This window comes from Meriones unguiculatus, chromosome 14 (assembly GCF_030254825.1).
Source record: "Meriones unguiculatus strain TT.TT164.6M chromosome 14, Bangor_MerUng_6.1, whole genome shotgun sequence".
Taxonomy (NCBI): domain Eukaryota; kingdom Metazoa; phylum Chordata; class Mammalia; order Rodentia; family Muridae; genus Meriones; species Meriones unguiculatus.
In genome coordinates this window covers 87,152,021-87,170,453 of record NC_083361.1, presented here as the reverse complement: position 1 = coordinate 87,170,453, position 18,433 = coordinate 87,152,021, and the positions used below count along the sequence as shown (strand labels likewise).

At 45.3% G+C, this 18,433-nt stretch overlaps 1 protein-coding gene across 8 annotated transcripts in view; it reads right to left on the bottom strand.

Moving 5' to 3' along the window:
* The window catches only part of Numa1 (nuclear mitotic apparatus protein 1), a 72,804-nt gene that overhangs the window by 35,728 nt on the left and 18,643 nt on the right, over positions 1 to 18,433 (bottom strand). For 3 of the 8 annotated variants that reach the window (XM_060367705.1, XM_060367700.1, XM_060367703.1), the window contains exon 2: positions 1,397 to 1,470. In XM_060367705.1, the coding sequence (XP_060223688.1) occupies positions 1,397 to 1,438 (42 nt within the window). In that variant the 5' untranslated portion in view covers positions 1,439 to 1,470. Of the gene's footprint in view, positions 1 to 1,396; positions 1,473 to 7,239; positions 7,401 to 7,688; positions 7,812 to 8,053; positions 8,192 to 18,433 lie in introns of those variants that run through there. The other 5 variants (XM_060367704.1, XM_060367707.1, XM_060367702.1 and 2 more) reach the window with 4 other exon arrangements.

Below are 18,433 nucleotides of genomic sequence, written 5' to 3'. Positions count from 1 at the left end.
CCTCATCAACTGGAGTTGAAGAAGGTTTCGAGGCACCATGTGACTGGTGAGAATTAACCCTGGGTTCTCTGCAAGAGCAGCAGCAAATGCTCATAACTGCTGAGCCATCTCTCTCCCGCTAATAAAGAAACCTTTTTAAAAAAAAAAAAAAGCTATTCTTCTATCTATTTTAACAACACTAGCTTTGTGTGGTGTGAGAGCTGCCAGTGAACTCAAGTCTCCTCTATTGGGAAAAGTCAACAAAGCATTTGCAAAAAACCAGGGCTCATCAATAAATCCTGCTACAAAAATGGTTGGGTGATCAAGAACACTGAGCCAACTTTCAGAACTGGATGAACAAATGAGTTAAGAAACACATTGAGACTGAACATGACACTCCTAAATGAACTAACTCAAAGTGACTTGCTCATGCATCGCTGTCTTAAATTAACGGGGGGGGGGACTTTAAATAACTTGCAAATACTGATGGAAAACTCTCAATACTGCTACTGGAAAAAAAATCTCCCTTTAATTGCCTAATGGTTGTAGCTAAACACAATGTACATCATTTTTATAATAATCAGAATACCAGGGTAAACTCTGGTATTCAAATTTTGACAGTTATCTATAATAGAAAGTAGTTATAAGAGTTCTGCACTTCAAGATAGCAATGCTATGCTACATATCACATAATATTGCAACTCATTTACAGCCATCTCTGGATCTAGATAAAGACTTAATGATCTTTACACTAGGAATGCAGGAAAGCAGGAATTGTACAGTGCCCGGTGAAGGACAACACTCTTAATTTTACAATATTCTACATTTGGCTGCTATTTTTATTCAGTGAAGCAACAGCTTTGCACTAAAGAAAGCACAAAATATTCATCTTCATTTTTAAAAGGAGGAAGAGGAAGAAACAGAACAATGGAAGCAGAAAGAAACATAATAAAGACAGTGAGAAAGACATGGTTCAAAGATTAGTTCTTTGAAGACCAAAGTTCCGGCCACCGTGGGACATCAAGGTTCACAGTCAACCCTTTACTCAGAAAAATACACATCTTGGTGTGGTAGTGCACACCTTTGATCTTGGCACTCAAGAGGCAGAGGCAGGCGGAGCCCTGTAAGTTCCAGGCTAGGCAAGACTAGCTACCTCATAAGACCCTGTGACACACAAAAGAGAAAAGCATACAGAACAGATCAGAGTGGGTTCGTAAAATGTCCCAATGTTCTGTTCCATAATCAAAAGGAATACCTCAGGGAAGCTTGCACTGAGTTACAATGTCATCACTGTCAGTAGCAGCAGGATCTTCGGCAAAATGAAAAGTTACCTAGTCCACAAATGAGAAAACTTTGCAAACCCCTGGCTTACGGAATGTTCTGCTGTACATCTTCAGGAAACTGAAAAGCCACTTACCCAAGAGAGAAGTGCGGCTGCCCGGGTGGCATGGAGTGTCATCTTGGTGATCCCAGTGGGTCACTCCAACACACCTGGAATCCAAGAGAAAAAGCATGGTTACTAAATCAAGAGATCTCTGTTTAATAAACAGAAGAAAAGCAGTTCCATTTACAGACTCTTAACACATCAACAAATCACTAGCATTCAATCCACTAAGGCAGCACAGAAATTCTCAGAGTTCAGAGTACATGCATAAATTACTCTAATGCTTATATTTTCAGGGCTGACTGCAAGCAATGTTGTACTCAACTAAATGCTCATACTCACCCAGTTGATGGGAAACACAACATTCAAAGTTGGTCTGTACCTTGCTCTTTGGGACATGGTGCCCAAACAAGGAACAATCATGGTTTTGTAAACCAGGGTCTGAATACGGAGTCCATGGGACCATGGTCATGTGACTTTAAACTATTAACCTAAGTTTTCATCTGCTTCTTCATCTGCAAACTGTATCCATATAAAGCCCCCTACCTTACTGCAGTAATGCCAACAGCACAGTGCCTGGCACACAATAGGTAATCGAAACAGAAATGATTTCTGTCCTTAAATAAAATGGTTGATTCCTGGCTCTGTTTTACAACCAAGTCTGTGGACTTGTAGATCTTCCTGTCTCTGCCTTTCCAGCACTGGGATTAAAGAAAAAACCATAGCACCTAGCTTTTGGGTGGGTACTGAAGATATGAACTCAGGTTCCTATGCTTGGGCAGTAAGAACTTTAACTGCTGAGCCATCTCCCCACACCCCCAAACCCCAAGGAACACTTAATGTAAAATTAGGCACTTGTCCCAGTATTCTTACCCTCAATTCCCTTTGCCCCTGGGAATCCACCATTTGCCTGCAAACCCATGGGATCACAGACTTGAGTAAAAATTTCCCAGTATGTCTTTCTCAGCCCCCACAACTCCCACAGTCTCTAAGAACACAGCTGTCCTCTCCTACCTCCTATACAACTGCCCAAGATGTCACTACTCTAGGATGAGCAATAGAAAGGCCTTCCACCTATACAGCCTGCAAACATTACCATCTCTAAAATGTAAGCTGAGCAGCTAAGTGCTTTCTGAACGCAAAGTACAGAAAGACACCATCTTTTGCCAATAAGGCACCCAGTCAAGTAATAAAGAAGAGATTCATAATATGGTAATTCACTCCCATCACCCCTTGAACCTCCTGTGTAAGTACGCTCTACTCATCAGCCAACCAAAAGTCTTTTCTTAGTCCCTACTTGTTTTTCCTGTCCTGAAAATTACAAGGGAAACAGAAGGCAGTGACATCATCACTGCCTTTGGGGAGTTTTCAGGAGGGTGAGGAGTAAAATTAAACATACTTAAATCACTAATAGAAGAAAATAATTAAATGTTAACCATAAGTAAACACTAATGATAACTACTTCCTGACCCTACAAAACCCAAAGTGATAAGCACCACCTGTCCTGTCAGTGTCAGGCTGAGAAATGAGCAGATTTACATGGTATTTGGTTGGGCACCAGGAAGGTTTTTTTAAGAAGGATGGACATGCTAAGGGCCCATATGTTCCTCAGGCCTGGATAATTTCTCTTGGGCTCGTCTGTGGGCACTGACTGACTGCTCAGCCCTTGAGACCAGTCCAAGATAATCTCAACCAGTGCACTGAAACTGGGCTTTTACTGCGTAGCTGGCCAGCCTATGGCTTGAGCGAGGCCAGGCTCAGCCTGCAGGATGACGGTGGCAACATGACTGCTCAACTAGGGTGCCAATCAGGGTCTTTATGGCTCAGTGTGAAATGCTTATCTAATCTGTGTAAGGTCCTGGGTTCAATTCCCAGAACTGGGGAAAAGAAAAAAAAAAAAAAAAAAAGAGTCTCTGCAACTTTCAGTAACAAGACCCCCTGGAAACCCCCTACTCAAACACTTCATTTACAACAAGAAATAAATTTTGTCCACTCAAAAATTCTACAGCTGTGCTGCTAAAACTCACCTGAGGTTTAAGCAACCTCTTTTCTTCATCTCAAAGGCAAAATTTAGAACCCTGTGTCCTCCCCAGAAAAACCTATCTACAACTAGTTCACTGCTCAAGAAACCTTGCATCGAGGTCAAATGCCTTTCTCTGGGGTCCCCAGGCACAGAAATTAGGAATCCAATACTCAGCACTAGAAACTTCTGAAAGATCTTGTCATCAAGGCTGGAAAAAAAGCACTTCCTCAAGGCACCAGAGAGCAGCATTAAGGAGGCAAGGCATAGCCACTGGTTGGGAATGGTGGCTTCTGTGGGTAACAATGATTGAAACCTGTGACACAGACAGTGCTCAGCAATGGGACTACATCTTTAAGTACTCTTTGGCGTAGTAGCCACGGGCTTTTGGCCAGAGCCCCATCCTCTCCACCCTCCCCCTGAAATCTGAGGCAGGCCCCACCCAGAAGACTGGGTAATGATGATGGAAAAACAGATTCCCTGCAATTGTAGCCTTCTGTGAACCCCACAGAAGGATCTGAGACCCACCCCAAATCACTCTAACCATACATACACTCAAAAACAAAAACAACAAAACCTTGATGCTAGGCCAGGTCCCTGAACTTCAGAGTTCCCACATACCTGGGTTTTTGAAAATGAGGCATCCTCCAAAACTGAGGCATCCCAAAACTGATGAAGTACCCAACTCCTCTTCTTCCCATTCCAAGGAAGACAGAAAAAAGCAGCAGTGACCTTGTAAATGTACGGTCCACTCTGCCGTCTTTACACTCTCCAAGCTGCCATAACCAAGTTCCCTATATTATGACCAATTTCCTCTAAAAGCCAGGCAGCGGTGGCACATGCCTTTAATCTCAGCACTGGGGAGGCAGAGGCAGGAGGATCTCTGTGAGTTAGAGGCCAGCCTGCTTTACAGAGTGAGTTCCAGGCAAGCCAAGGATACAAAGAAAAACCTTGTCTCAGACAACAAACAAATCATCTATATGTCTATGTTTCCACAAAAGATGTGAGAGTGACACTCAAGAAACATGCTTCCATCTAGTCTGCACACTCTCTGGATCTGAAGGTGTTAGAAGACTAGCTAGCCATGATTTCCTGCAAGGGCTGAGGCTAATATAAACCACCTGCTAGATGAGACCAGAGGGTCAGGCTGCTGAGCTCTGGGGGTCTCTTCTGAAAAAATCAAAACAAACAATAAACAACTGCAGTTTTAGCAGACACCAAATGATATTCCAGAAGGTCTGAGAGACAGCAGAACTCCCATGCTCCAACACTCGTCTAGGCTCCAGCTCCCTCTTGGCAGCTAACTACCTGAACACCATCACTTCACCTCCAGATAACGTCAAAGTGAACTTTGATCTTAGAGAGCTACTAACCTGCTCTAACACTCAACGTACGGGACCCTGCCACCCCTGAACCATCGTTCTTTTACTGCCCCTATTTCCAGAATTTCAGGGCCACAAAGACTTCCACCTCAAGGTGTCATTCCTCAAACCCACCCCAGCCCACCTTAAAGGTTCCAGAGGCCCAGAAAATGTCTACCTTATCTATATGCCCAAGCTCAGGACCATTGCTGTGAAAATTCCAGGCTCTTGTACCTCTCTCTAAAATAGAGCTATCTCTCCTCCACCTAAGCAACTTCTGCATCCGCTGAACACTGATATTGGGAGCTCCTCTGGGAAGAATATATCAAGAGACACAGACAAACAAGCATTCAGACCTTACCTGGTACTAACCCCGAGGGCCCTGGCAAAGACCAAGCTACCTTGATAAAGTGTTTAATCACTCGCTATACAAGGGAAGCTGAGACTGGAGGATTGCTTGCATCCTTCCCCAGCCCCCCCCCAAACACACACAGGGTTTCTCTGTGTAGCCTTGGCTATCCTGGAGTTCACTCTGTAAAGCAGGCTGGCCTCAAACTCAAAGAGATCCACCTGCCTTTGCCTCCCCAGTGCTTGGATTAAAGCCATGCATCACCACAGCCTGGCTCAGTCTTAACAGTAACAAAAACAGTCAGGTGTGGAGGTTCACACCTTCAATACTGGCCCTCAGGAAACAGAGGCAGGCACATCTTTGTGAGTTCGAAGCCAGCCTCGTCCACATACCAAGTTTCAGGCCAGCCAGGGTGACATAGTGAAATTGTGTCTCAAAAAAGCAACAACAAAAAGGAACTGTCTTGCTTGTGTATCCTCTGGCTTTAAAAAAAAAAAAAAAGTAGGGTTTTTGTTGTTTTTTTTTTTTTTGGTTTTTTTTTTCAATGTGGGTTTTCTCTATGTAGTCCTGGCTGTCCTGGAGCTTGCTTTGTAGACCAGGACGACCTCAATATCAGAGATCTGCCTGCCTCTGCCTTTTGGGTGCTGGGATTAAAAGCATGGGCCACCACCACCGCGCCAAAAAAAGGTGGGGAGAGAGTTCTTAAAAAAAAAAAAAGAAAGAAAGAAAGAAAGAAAAGAAAAAGAAAAAGAAAAAAAGAAAGAAACGGCCAACAACCAGTTCATGAGTAGCAAATCTTTTCTCTATTCTTGGGGGAGAGCCCTGAGCAGGCTATGTGGACCAAGTCTAAAGTGTTCCTCTGCATTTACGAAGTCAGAACCAAAAGAGCTTGCTGGATAAACCTCTGTACTTGCTCTAAAAAGACTAACTTTCAGCTCAGGCCTCTCCCTCTTCACACAGACCACCCTCTTTGTAACCTAGATTTTGGCTTACAATCCTGAGACCCTGGAAAAGAATGGAGACTTCAGGGAAAACCTACATTCCTTTGTTTCTTCAAAGGTTGCTTACTAGTTGTCCTTGGTGACTCATACCTCTGGAGCACTTGAAAAGGCTGAGGCAGAAGGATGGCTCGCAGTTCTAGGGCAGGCAAGGCTGCATAGCAAGACCCTGTCTCAAAAAAGAGGGAGGAGATCACACCTTAAGAGTTAATGACTTAAAAGCCTCGGGTGGACTGAGAAACTCTAAAAAGTAAAGCTGACAAGTAAATAACATCTAGGAACTGGGAAGCTCCTGACCAGAAAGTCAAAACCCAACCCCCTTCGGTATTTACAACTTTGAGACTGCACAGGAGTCCAGATCTGCAGGTGTAATCTTGCACCTCCAAAAGTCCCTTTTCTGCCCTATAAAACCCTAAGCCCCAGTATTTCTGTAGTCTCCACTTCCGAGAGAGACCGCTGTCCTTCATTGTTCTAGTTAAAGGACAATCTGCTTCTGTTGAGGTCGGCCTCTACCATCTCTCTAACATCACCTGAGTTAATCCGGAGCTATCAATACCGACACCTCATACTTTCCCCCATATTCTCTAAGGTCAGAATCTGAACAATGTTAGCAGAAAGGTTGCATTCATGAACTACAACTGCGGCCTACAGTCATAAACTGTGTGAGGCGCCGGCGCACGCGCACAAACACAGTCCTCTGGGGCAGTTCAGCAGCACCTACCCACAACCACTACATTCACACTCTGATCCCTGGCAGCTGACAAAACGAACAAGTTTTCATCATCCAACGCCGCAAACGCACCTAGCTCACACACAAGGCAATAAGGAAGCACTCTACTGGGCCGTCTCTACAGCTCTAGGTCAGGCGCCCACACTACTCTCCAAACAAAAACACGCTGACATCTACGTGGGGAAAGAAAGGCGCCAACTCCCGGATGTTGGCAAGCTCCGCTGCCAGCGCTGGTTTCTCAGTGTTTACTTGCTCTCCCTCATCCTCTCCCTCCCCTTTAAGGATGGCGCAGGAAAGGGAGGTGAGGGGGATGAAGCACCCCACCCCCTCGTCCGTTTTTGAAAAAAAAAGAAAAAAAAAAAAACAAGAAAGAGCGGGGAAGAAAAAGTCTTAGAGCTGGGGGGGAGGGGGACCTTACCGGACTCCTAAAGCCAAACCTGTATCTACAGGTTTTAATCCTCCATTAGCATTTAAATCTTGAAAGGACAGGAGTAAGGGGGAGGGTAGTGGAAAGTAACCCCACACACAAAAGAAAAGTTGTTGGGTTTCTTCTCAGTCCGCCAGGCAGAAGCAATCTTCCTGGCTGACAGCCAGAAGTGCGTCACAGTCAGGAGTCTGCTTTCTTTAAAGGCGCAGCGAGCTTCCGAGCGGTCTGGGAGCCTCGGCGAAGCCAAGGGCTCTGGGGGAGGGGGGCCGCCTGCCAGGAGGGCCAAGGCGAAGCCTGACCCGGCCCCTAAAAACACAGCGGGACGTGTGGGGGCAGGGCGCACGCCAGCAGGCACCACTGCGGCCGGGGAGCACGCGCAGCAAGGGCCGCCAGCTGCGGAGTAAACACAAAGCGCACCCGCCGAGGCCGGCCTCACCAACCTGAGATGGCCAGGACACTCCCCCTTCTGCTTTCCACCCGGGCTTAAGGCAGCAGTGATGGCCCGTCCACCTCCGAGAGCAGCCCCAGCGGGCAGGCCCAGAGCCGCCGAAGCTAGGCCCAGCCCCCGGCGGGAAAGGCGCGGAGCGCAGGGGAAGGCCGGCCGCCGAGCGCAGGAGAGCCGCGCGGCGCAGGCCTTTTCCAGGGCAGCTTCCTGCGGCGCCAGTGACGGGGGGCGTGTCTGCGGGCGCACAGCCTCCCGCCAGCTCCCCAGCACACAAAGCGCAGGCCGCCTGCGACCGCGCCGCCGGCCCCGGGACTCGGCCACCCCAGCCCGTTCCCCGCAGGAAATCGCTGCAGCCCGTACCTTCTGCGTGGCAAGGCCAATGGCACGCTGTGCCCGCTCCTCCCATTCAGCCACCCAAACAAGCAGCCCAGGCAGATCGTAGCTGCGGAGTGCAGGCCTCCGCTGTCCGGGTCGGGTACTATTGTTGACGAGAATGGCCGCCAAAATCCCAGCCGTCTGCCAGCACCTAATCCCTGTTCCTCTGGGCATCTGCGGGGAGGGGCTGAGAGGCCGAGGCACAGTCCCGAGTGTGGCAGGCACCGGCTGGAGCCCTCAACTGGACACACGGACTCCTTAGAGTCTGCTGCAACTACATGACTAAAAGAAAAGATGTCTGACTCAGACAAACCATGGCAGCGTTTCCACCCACTGGACAGCCAAAGCTTCTGGGGAAAGCCTGCCAGATAAGTTGAAAGGAATCAACATATTGCTATTAAATTATACCCAATATCCGAGGTAGGGTTATAACTCCACAGATCAGAAATGAACTAGAAGTTTTTATCCCAGAATGGTGCATGTTAACTCATATAGAAGACAACTACCGGACGGGGGTGGGGGGCGACCACAGGGGGGATACAAAGTAAATAAAGTGTAATTAATAAAGAATTAAAAAAATAAAAATTAATTAAAAAAAGACAACTACCCAGTTCAGATTAGGGAAGGATTAGGAAAATGAAATGATATTTTAATCTGAATCTCAAAGCACAAAAGCAAATTTTTCCTCTAGCAGAAAGGCGTGGTAGCAGTGAAAGAACAGGTGCCCAGGGTTAGCTGAGGTCAGAACTGAAAAATCTTGACCTTCAAGGAATCGAAGGGTTTAGAGTGTTCTTAACACAGAGCCGTGGTGAGAGCCAGGTTTACCTGAGAAGTGGTTCTCTAACAGCAAGGTGAGTTTTCCCCAACAGGCAGGAAAAGTACTGAGGACACAGATGGTAAGCTAGTTAAAAGCGGAAAGAGCGGCTCTGAGAAGAGAGAAGCTAACAAAGAGCAGGGGACTCAAACCCGCCACGGCGCTGCACTGCGCTGCACGCTCTAACGCCAGCATCAGGAAGAAGGGGCAGAAGGCAAGGCGAAGGCCTGCCTGGTCTACTACTACAGTTCCAGGCCAACAAAGGCAAAAGACAGACCCTATCTCAAAGCAAACTTAAAAGGAAAAGGAACTGTACAGAGGAAGAAAATACAAGAACGTGACTCAAATGTGAGGAGGTGATGAGGGTCTGAAGGAAACACAGGATATAATATAGTCGCTAATGCTTACGAAGTACCTACTAATGTGCCCCAAACCCTTCTACTCACTTAATGAGTATCATTTCATTAGGCTTCAACACTTTATGAAGCAGGTAAATTACCACTCAACTTTAGACATGAGGAAACTAAGGCACAGAGAGACTATTTTCCACACACACATCACTTGCACCTAACTACATAGGCCAGGAATCTCAGCCTCGACTCCCATGTGAAAATAAGGAGCGCCCCTCTGCTTTAAGGTATGAGTAACATCTATAGGGTGGCCGGCACACTGACTTTCAAGGCCCTAACAGGTGCTTCACGAAGGTTGTTCCTATCTCCAGAGTGTTCCAGCAGACGATGGCTTACCAGTGCTGAAGAACGCGGAGGTCTTCCTCCTGGGACAGGGATGGTTCCCCACTAGTCCTACTTTTGCTTTTACTTTAGAGGGACACTTTCAACAGTTATTCAACAGTTAACATTATTGAGGGCAATCACTTGCGGGCTCACACCGCACTGTATGTTTTTATGTTTGGATTTATTTTTATTTATTTTAATTTTTTATTTAGTATTTATGACAATCTATTCACTTTGTATCCTGGCTGTGGCCCCGCCCTTGTCCTCGCCCAGTCCCACCCTCCCTTCCTCTTCTCCCTCTATGCTCCTTCTCTAGTCCACTGATAAGGAAGGATCTCCTCCCCCTCTATCTGACCCTAGCCTATCAGGTCTCATCAGGACTGGCTGCATTGTCTTCCTCTGTAGCCTGGCAAGGCTGCACCCCCCCAGGGGGAGGAGATCAGAGAGCCAGCCACTGAGTTCATGCCAGAGACAGCCCCTGCTCCCTTTACTAGGGTACCCACTTGGAGACTGAGTCTATGGGCTACATCTGAGCAGGGGTTTTAGGTCCTCTCCGTGCACGGTCCTTGTTTGGGGTATAAGAATACTACTCAGCTTTTAAAAACAAGGAAATTATGGAATCTGCAGGCAAATGGTGGGAACTAGAAAAGACCATCTTGAGTGAGGTAACCCAGAAGCAGAAAGACACACATGGCATATATACACTCATAAGTGGATGTTAGACATATAATTATAGGATAAACATAGTAAAATCTATAGTCCTAAAGAAGCTAAACAACAAAGAAGACCCTAGGGAAGATGCTTAATCCTCATTCAAAAAGGCAAATGTGATAGACATCGAAAGCAGGAGAAGACAGGGAACAGGACAGGAGCCTACCACAGAGGGCCTCTGAAAGACTCTACTGATCGAGGTAGCAAAGCAGAGGCTGAGGCTCATAGCCAAACTTTGGGCAGAGTGCATAGAATCTTATGAAAGAAGGGGGAGATAAACAGACCTGGAGGGGCCAGGAGCTCCACATGGATTTATTTTTAATAACCAGGGAATATGGCTCAGAAGGTATGCTTGACCTGGGCTGAAGCTCTGGAACCCATATAGGAGAAGAGAACCGATTCCCAAGGGCTGCTCTCTGACACACACAAACACATCTTTTGAAGTATTTAAAAAATTATATATAATCATGTACACTGATTCAAAAATGCTCTTCTATGTATTTGCACAAAAGTCTTATTGTCCATCTAGCATGCCAATTCCTTAAGGACGTACCCTACTTCCCTCTCTAGGGTCAGCCATTGTCCCTAACTTACCAAGGCTCATTAAATCTGTCCCACTGAACTACATTTGGATGGCAGCTTTCCAAACACAACCTCTGGCCACCAAAAGAATGTCTGTGCTGAGTAGAGGAGATGAGGTGCTGAAAACCACACCCTCCACTGCGGAGAACTGCTGAGGCCCACAGCCTGTTCTCATCATCCTTCTGCACTCTACTTAGCAACTGCTATTACTAAAAAGGAAAGCTCATACCCAAAGGACTATCACAAATACAAATGCTCACATTTTATAGAAAAGGAAGTGGCAAAAATAATTAAAAACTGGTATGGAGTGAAAATAACCTCCCCACACAGGCTCTGCAGACCCATGTGGTATTGTCAGAGCTCAGACTTCACAGCCAAGACAGAATTGATACTGACTGTATCTCCCCATCTTGCCCCTGCTCTAAACACAAGGTAAGAGGTTCCAGTTGAACAGCCTTAGAAGGCTTGACATCTCTGGAATTTCTCTGCCAAGTCCTTAAACTTTTAGGCCAACTAACTTATGGGCTAACCAGAAAGTTTGGCTGGTTTCTCCACTATTCTCTCTTCACCTGTGCAGACAAAATTACCTCAGCCCTTCCCAGCCAAGCAAGATCATTTGGCTCGGCTCCTGCCTGCTTCTACAAGCCACATGTTAACAAACCAAAAAAAAAAAAAAAAAGGCGGGGGCGGAGGGGAGGGGGGGAAGGGGAGATGGAGATAAGACTGAAAACACTTAAAGGGGTTGAGGAGAAGCTCACAATGCAGGAGTTCTGACAGAAGCTGGAGAGAGTGATAGAAGCACACAGGTGTTCAAAGGAGCTATTTCATCTCCCATTGTAGTCAGGAGGCTAAGGCACTTTAGTGTCCATTTTATTATTCTTGTTTAAAATGTGTTATAAATTTTACTGTAGACAGGCGTGGTGGGGCACACCTTTAATGCCAGCACTGGGGAGGCAGAGGCAGAGGGACCTCTCTGAGTTTGAGGACAGCCTGGTCTACAACGCAAGTCCAGGACAGCCAGAGATGCACAGAAAAACTCTGGGGGGTGGGAAAGATGATTTTTTTAATGTATACTATCTTTACAGTTTAAACAAATGACAGGAAAATAATATAACTCAGTGGTTGAACACTGCCTAGTATATGTGAGGCTTTTGGTTAGATCCTTAGCAATGAAAAAAATTAAAGACACAAAGAAACTAATTCCCCTGAGACGGCCCAGAACTGGGGTGATTCTAATATAAGTAAAGACCTGGCCAGGTATTCACAGCTCTATAATCTGGCTCCAGTTTTACCTCCTAGTCATTTATGCCCTCACCCAAGCTCTTCACCCTGCCAGGCAAGTCTGTAAGGTTAAAGATTTTCCTGAAGATTAAACAGGATGTCTTACGTAGAGGACTAGCTCCAAGGGTCAGATGCAGCTGGGCCCTAGATCCAAACTGTTAGCTCTAACACTTGCTAGCTAGGAAACCCTAGACAAGTTATTTAATCTTCCTAATTCTCAGGTCATTTCTCTAAAATAGAGATAGCCATAACCTCATTGAGTTAACATGAGGATTAAAAAAACAAAACATGGCAAGTGTTTAGTATAGTACATGGTACAGTAATGACAGCAACAGCAACAACAATTTCTGGCCTAGGTATTTATTACACCAGGACAGCAAGTGGCATAGTAAAGAGCAGAAGACACTGCATGTGGTTATTAATAAAGTTCAGTAAGTCCAGCTGGGTGGTAGTGGGCCGTGCCACACGCCTTTGCTACCAGTGCTCAGGACACAGAGGCAGGTGGGTCTCTGTGAGATCTACAGAGTGAATTCCAGGAAAGCCAGGGCTACTAAGAGAAACTCTGTCTCAGGAAGAAAAAGTTCAGAAAGTCTGAGGTTCAGGAATTGGGTGGTCTGCTTACACGAGCTAAGCAGTTAGCTGTCTACCATGGCCAGCACTTTTCTCTATTGCTCTAGAGAAGAAAGTCGTTGAATAAATAAGCTAGCATACTGTCAACAGCTCAAGGAACCTGTATATCTGCCTTCTCAGAATCATCTTTTTTAAGTCAAAACAACCACCTACTTTAAAAGTCTCACTGAAGGGCTGGAGAAATGGGTTGGTGGCTAAGAGCATTGGCTGCTCTTCCAGAGAGCCTGGTTCCAGAGGCAGCTCACACTATGTTACTCCAGTTCCTCTATTGGTACCAGGCACGCACATGTGAAGACATATGCAGGCAAAATTACCCAGGCAAAATTTATATATAAAAATATATAAATTTTTTATATATTATTTATCCTATAAAATAAGTATTTTTAATATAATCACAGCTAGGTATGGTGGCACACACCTATAATCCCAGGAGGCAGAGGCAGGTGCATCTTTGTGAGTTCAAGGCCATCTTGGTCTATATGGAGAATTCCAGGACATCCAGGATACAAAGTGAAACTCTACCTCAAAAAAGCAAACAAAAACATACTAAAACTCATCAGAAGCAACAAACACTGAAGAAAAGTCTCCTACTTAAGAAATGCCAGTGATACCTCAGGGTAAGAAAAGGAAACTGAAAGGAAAGGCGGTCACAGCACCGGTTCAGAGACTGGACCTCCAGCTCCTTACCTCTTCTGCTGGTTAATGAGTCACTGCTGGGAAGCCTGCAGCTTCCCAGGGACAAGAGCAGAGGGCAGCCAACACCCAGAGAGGACTGATTTCTACAAAACCCCTAGGCACCTGTCTTCTCTGTCTCAGTGCCACATAGTAAGAGAGCAGTATGTCCCCATAGGCAATACAGATGGCACAGTATTTGTATATAAACGCCAATTACGAAAAAGGTGCGAAAGAAACCAAAGCACCAGAAAGTTGACTGTAACTTCCAGACACAGCCTCCAACCCGCAGTGACAGAAAACTTGTTGCATTTGACGTTGAAAGCCCTTGGAGGTAAGTTCTGGACAGGTCACTTCCTGCCTGTGTGGCTCTGGGCAAACGACTGCTGCTAGCTTGGGTCTCTGTAACAAATGAGATTTGATTAGAGTCTATCTAAACTGCTTTTCCACGCCCCAAAATTCCCATGCTTCTATTCAAAGAATACTATACCACCCACCACCAATCTGGCCACAGAACTAGTTTTCTAAGAGTCTTTACAAAAAGCTTGGCGTGGTGGGGCACACCTTCAATTCCCGCCACTATGGAAGGCAGAGGCAGCTGGATCAATATGGGCTCGAAGCCAGCCTGGTCTACAAAGCGAGGACAGCCAAGGCTACACAGAGAAACCCTGTGTCAAAAAAACAAAACAAAAACTTAATTCCTACAAAGTATTGCTGATTAGAGATTCCTTTCCAAGTAACTCTCCCAGGAACAGGCACTATATTTGTCATTTTACTGGATTCCATGCCTGAAGAGAGGCGTAGGCAGGTTTCATCAATACTGATAAAAAGTGGTCCTTGGAGACAGGTAGCACCAATTTAGCTTGGCACATAGTAGGTGCCTGCACTATACCTGAGGCTTTTTAAAGTAGTTTTTGGGAATTGACCTGACACAGGCATGGTAAAAACGCTGATATTTGAGCAGACTTCAAGACTTTAAGTAAGGCTGTTCTCACACCTCAGTTAATCCCTTGCAAAAGAACCCTGAGAAGCAAGCACGCACTATTCCAATTTTATCCGCTAGGAACCTAGTGCTCAGCAGGAAAACCCTCGCCCTTCAAGAGTAACAGATAAGGTTACAAAGCCAGAACTTAAATTCGCGCTGTCTAACACGCTCTCTCCACACCTCAGGGACAGTCTGTCTTTCTGATCAGTACAGGCCTCTACATGTACACAAAGCATCTCTAGTTCACTGTTGATACTGTTTCACCACATGAAACATGCTCATAAAGACTGCACATGGCCTTTCCCCATCTTTAGAGATGCTAAATAAACTGGCTGTGTTGATTCACACCTGTAAGACCAGCTCTTAGGAGGCAAAGGCTCGCGTAGATCCCTGTGAATTCTTAGCCAGCCTGGTCTACAGAGTGAGTTTCTGGCCAGCCAGAACTACATAATAAGACCCTGCTTCAAAAGAAAAAAGAAAAGAGGAGAGGGAGAGGGGGAGGAGAGAGGGAGGAGAAGGGGAGAGGGGGAGGAGAAGGGGAGAGGGGGAGGAGAGAGGGAGGAGAAGGGGAGGACAGAGGGAGGAGAAGGGGAGGACAGAGGGAGGAGAAGGGGAGAGGGGGAGAGGGGGAGGAGAAGGGGAGAGGAGGAAGAAAAGGGGAAAGGGGGAGGAGAGGGGGAGAGGAGGAAGAGAAGGAAGAGAAGGGGAAGGGGGAGAGGGGGAGGAGAGGGAGAGAGGGAGGAGGAGAAGAGAAGAGAAGAGAAGAGAAGAGAAGAGAAGAGAAGAGAAGAGAAGAGAAGAGAAGAGAAGAGAAGAGAAGAGAAGAGACAGAAAGGAGGTGTGGCCTTGTTGGACGAAGTGTGTCACTGAAGAGGGGCCTGGAGGTTTCAAAGCCCACAACCGGAAGTGTGCTTGCACTCTGTCTCTGTCTCTGTCTACCTGCAGCTATTGCTTTGTCTCTAACTTTCAGCCATGGATCCAGTACCATGAGTGCCACCATGCTCCCACCATGCCCTTCACCATGAAGATAATGTACTAAAACCTCTGTGATTGTTCTTTGTTTTGTTGGTTTTCAAAATAAGGTTTTGCTGCATAGTCTTGGCTGTCCTGGAGCTCACTCTGTAGACCAGGTTGGCCTCAAACTCAAATAGATCCAACTGCCTCAGATTTCCAAGTGCTGAGATTAAAGGCATGTGACACCACCGCCCAGCTTAAGCTGTAAGTAACCCCTCAATTAAATGTTTCTCTTTCTAAGAGTGGCCTTGGTCATAGTGTCTCTTCACAGCAATAGAGCAGTGACTAAGACACCCTTTACCCACACAGCTGTCTGGCCAGTTCTTACCTGGGCTTTTGGAAAGATGACTTGCCAATGAAATGATGCCTAATGATATTCTGCTACACTCAGATTGGTGCCTACCCCAATTGTCATCAGAGAGGCTTCACCCAGCAACTGATGGAAACAGATGCAGAGACTCACCCAAACATTAGGCAGAGCTTGGGGAATTTTGTGGAAGGGGGGAGGAAGGATTGTAGGGATCAGAGGGGTCAACAACACCACAAGAAAACCCACAGCCCTTGGGAGGCTAAAACAAGTGAAGTCAAGATCTTATTCAAGCCAGCCTTGGCTACTAGAGAGTTTAGAGTTCAAAACCAGAGTTATATTAAACTGTTCCAAAAATAAACAATCAAACAGGAAATTAAAAAAGTAAATCCTTTTAAAATGAAATCTTTATACACATGCCTGGAATACACATAAAAATAGAAGTTTATGTAAAATTATTTGGAGCTCCATGCCTCTGCTTCCATTTGGTTCTTGTGGCTTTTATAGAATGAAGTACAAAATCACTGTCAGTCCCAAGCAGGAAGTGACACACATCCAAAAGAACTGACAATAAAAAGGAAGAGATAACTTTGAGAACTACTTATAAGAAATTTACAGTCAATTAGAAGAATGAGAAAAACAAAATTCTAGAAATACTTTTAAATTTCTAGACTTGTGAATGGTTACCAAAAAACAAAAAAGATATGTGTATGCAAAGTAGTAATAATTCCTTTTTACTGAGGCTAGTATTAACTCCATCAAACAAATATTAATGCTGCCATCCTTACTGAAGAGGTTTCAGAGTGTTGAGCAACACTCCAATTATCATAAGGCTCATGGAGAACTAATACTCAAACTCAAGTCTGTCTGACTTCAAAGTCCATGTCTAAGCCAGGTAGGCTGAGTTAGGTCTTTGGGTTGTCTCTTAGTTACAAGTAACCAAGAACCAGTGAGAACTAGGTTTGGTTCTACAGCCATATGTCTGGATCCCATTTTAAACAGTGACAATAATTAGCCGGTTTAAGACAGGATGATCATGCTCACTTACTTAAAAGTAAAATTTATTCACCTTCAAGAGCCTTTGTCTCACACTGCTGCAATGAGTATCTGCACTGAGAGGAAATCGATTCTTTTTGCAATGAACACATGTAACTGCAGAGATTCACAACTGATCAAAGTGCTGAGAATAAGTAACTATTAAATGATCAATGGACATGTATATCACCCCAAAGATTTCACTGCAGAAAAAGGTGACAGAAGCAATGTGAGAGTCAGAGGGTGGAGTGTAGTGGGATGCTGTCTCGAGAGCATGACACGGCCACTGTGAGTAAGAACAGTGCAAGACTGCGCCCGACAACATCCTGTCACGGAGAAGGAAGGGGCTGCTGAAGACCCACCGCTCCCTGAGGATCTACAGGCCCTGGGATCTAACAGTGATGGAGGGAGACATTTTCTTAGATGGTATAGCAACTGGTAGGGTGCCTAAAACCAATCCTAAGGAAAATCACTGGGTCATTTACAAAAAAAAAAAAAAAAAAAAAAGACACTAAAGTAGGCAGAGATAGCTAAGAGAATCACTGGAACTTGACAATAGCAATATAGCAATAGAAGGTAAATATGATCAAAATAGTCATGTACATGTATGAAAATGTCAGTGTGAAACCCATTACTATGTATAAATTTATGCAAATAAAACCTTAAAAAGGGGAGGGACATGGGAGGAGATTAGGGAAGGAGAGTAGGATTGGGAAGAGATGAGGGAGGGATACAAAGTGAATCGAATGTAATTAATAAAAAGAATTTTTTAAATAAAAAAAAAAAACTTACAAAAAAAGCAAAGGAAGGAAGGAGACTTGGGAGCAGTACTTTAACCCAGGGCTCAGGGGATAGCACAGGCCTTCGTCCATGAATCCCAGGCCAGCCAGGGTTACGCAAGGGTCAGTATATCAAAGAGGGATGCAGGGACTTTCGGAGAAATTTCCAATGTGTAAAAATTAATTTTAGAAATGTGTTTCCATTTAGAAATATTTACCAGAAAGCTAGTGACCACATGGGTGTTACCAATAGAGAGAGTACATGTGGTTAAGAGAATAAATTTCAAAGTCATTCATCCTCTCTCACTTTTGGTACATGTCACATACCACTTGGGATCCCAGTGCCCTCACCAGAACAACCCATCAGCACTCCTGTATGACTCTGTATCACTAACTGATCACGTGTTTCCGACTTACAACATATTTCAAAGTGTTCACCAACTATTGGCCTGCTCTTTGATCACCTCCCCCTGAAGGGGGAGCAGCCTTACCAGGCCACAGAGGAAGACAAAGCAGGTCTGATGAGACCTGATAGACTAGATCAGAAGGAAGGAGAGGAGGACCACCCCTATCAGTGGACTTGGGTCAGGCATGGATAGAGAAGGGGGAGGAGTGGGATTGGGAAGGGAGGAGGGAGGGAGCTACAGGGGGGATACAAAGTGAATAAACTGTAATTAATAAAAATAAAAAATACAGAAAAAAAAGATTCACCAACTATAAAATGCATCCCAATTAAAATTTTTAAGTGCTTTAAAACTAATGAAATACACTATTTTGATCTTAAGCATTCTGAAAACAGATGAGAAGTATCTACCTGTTTA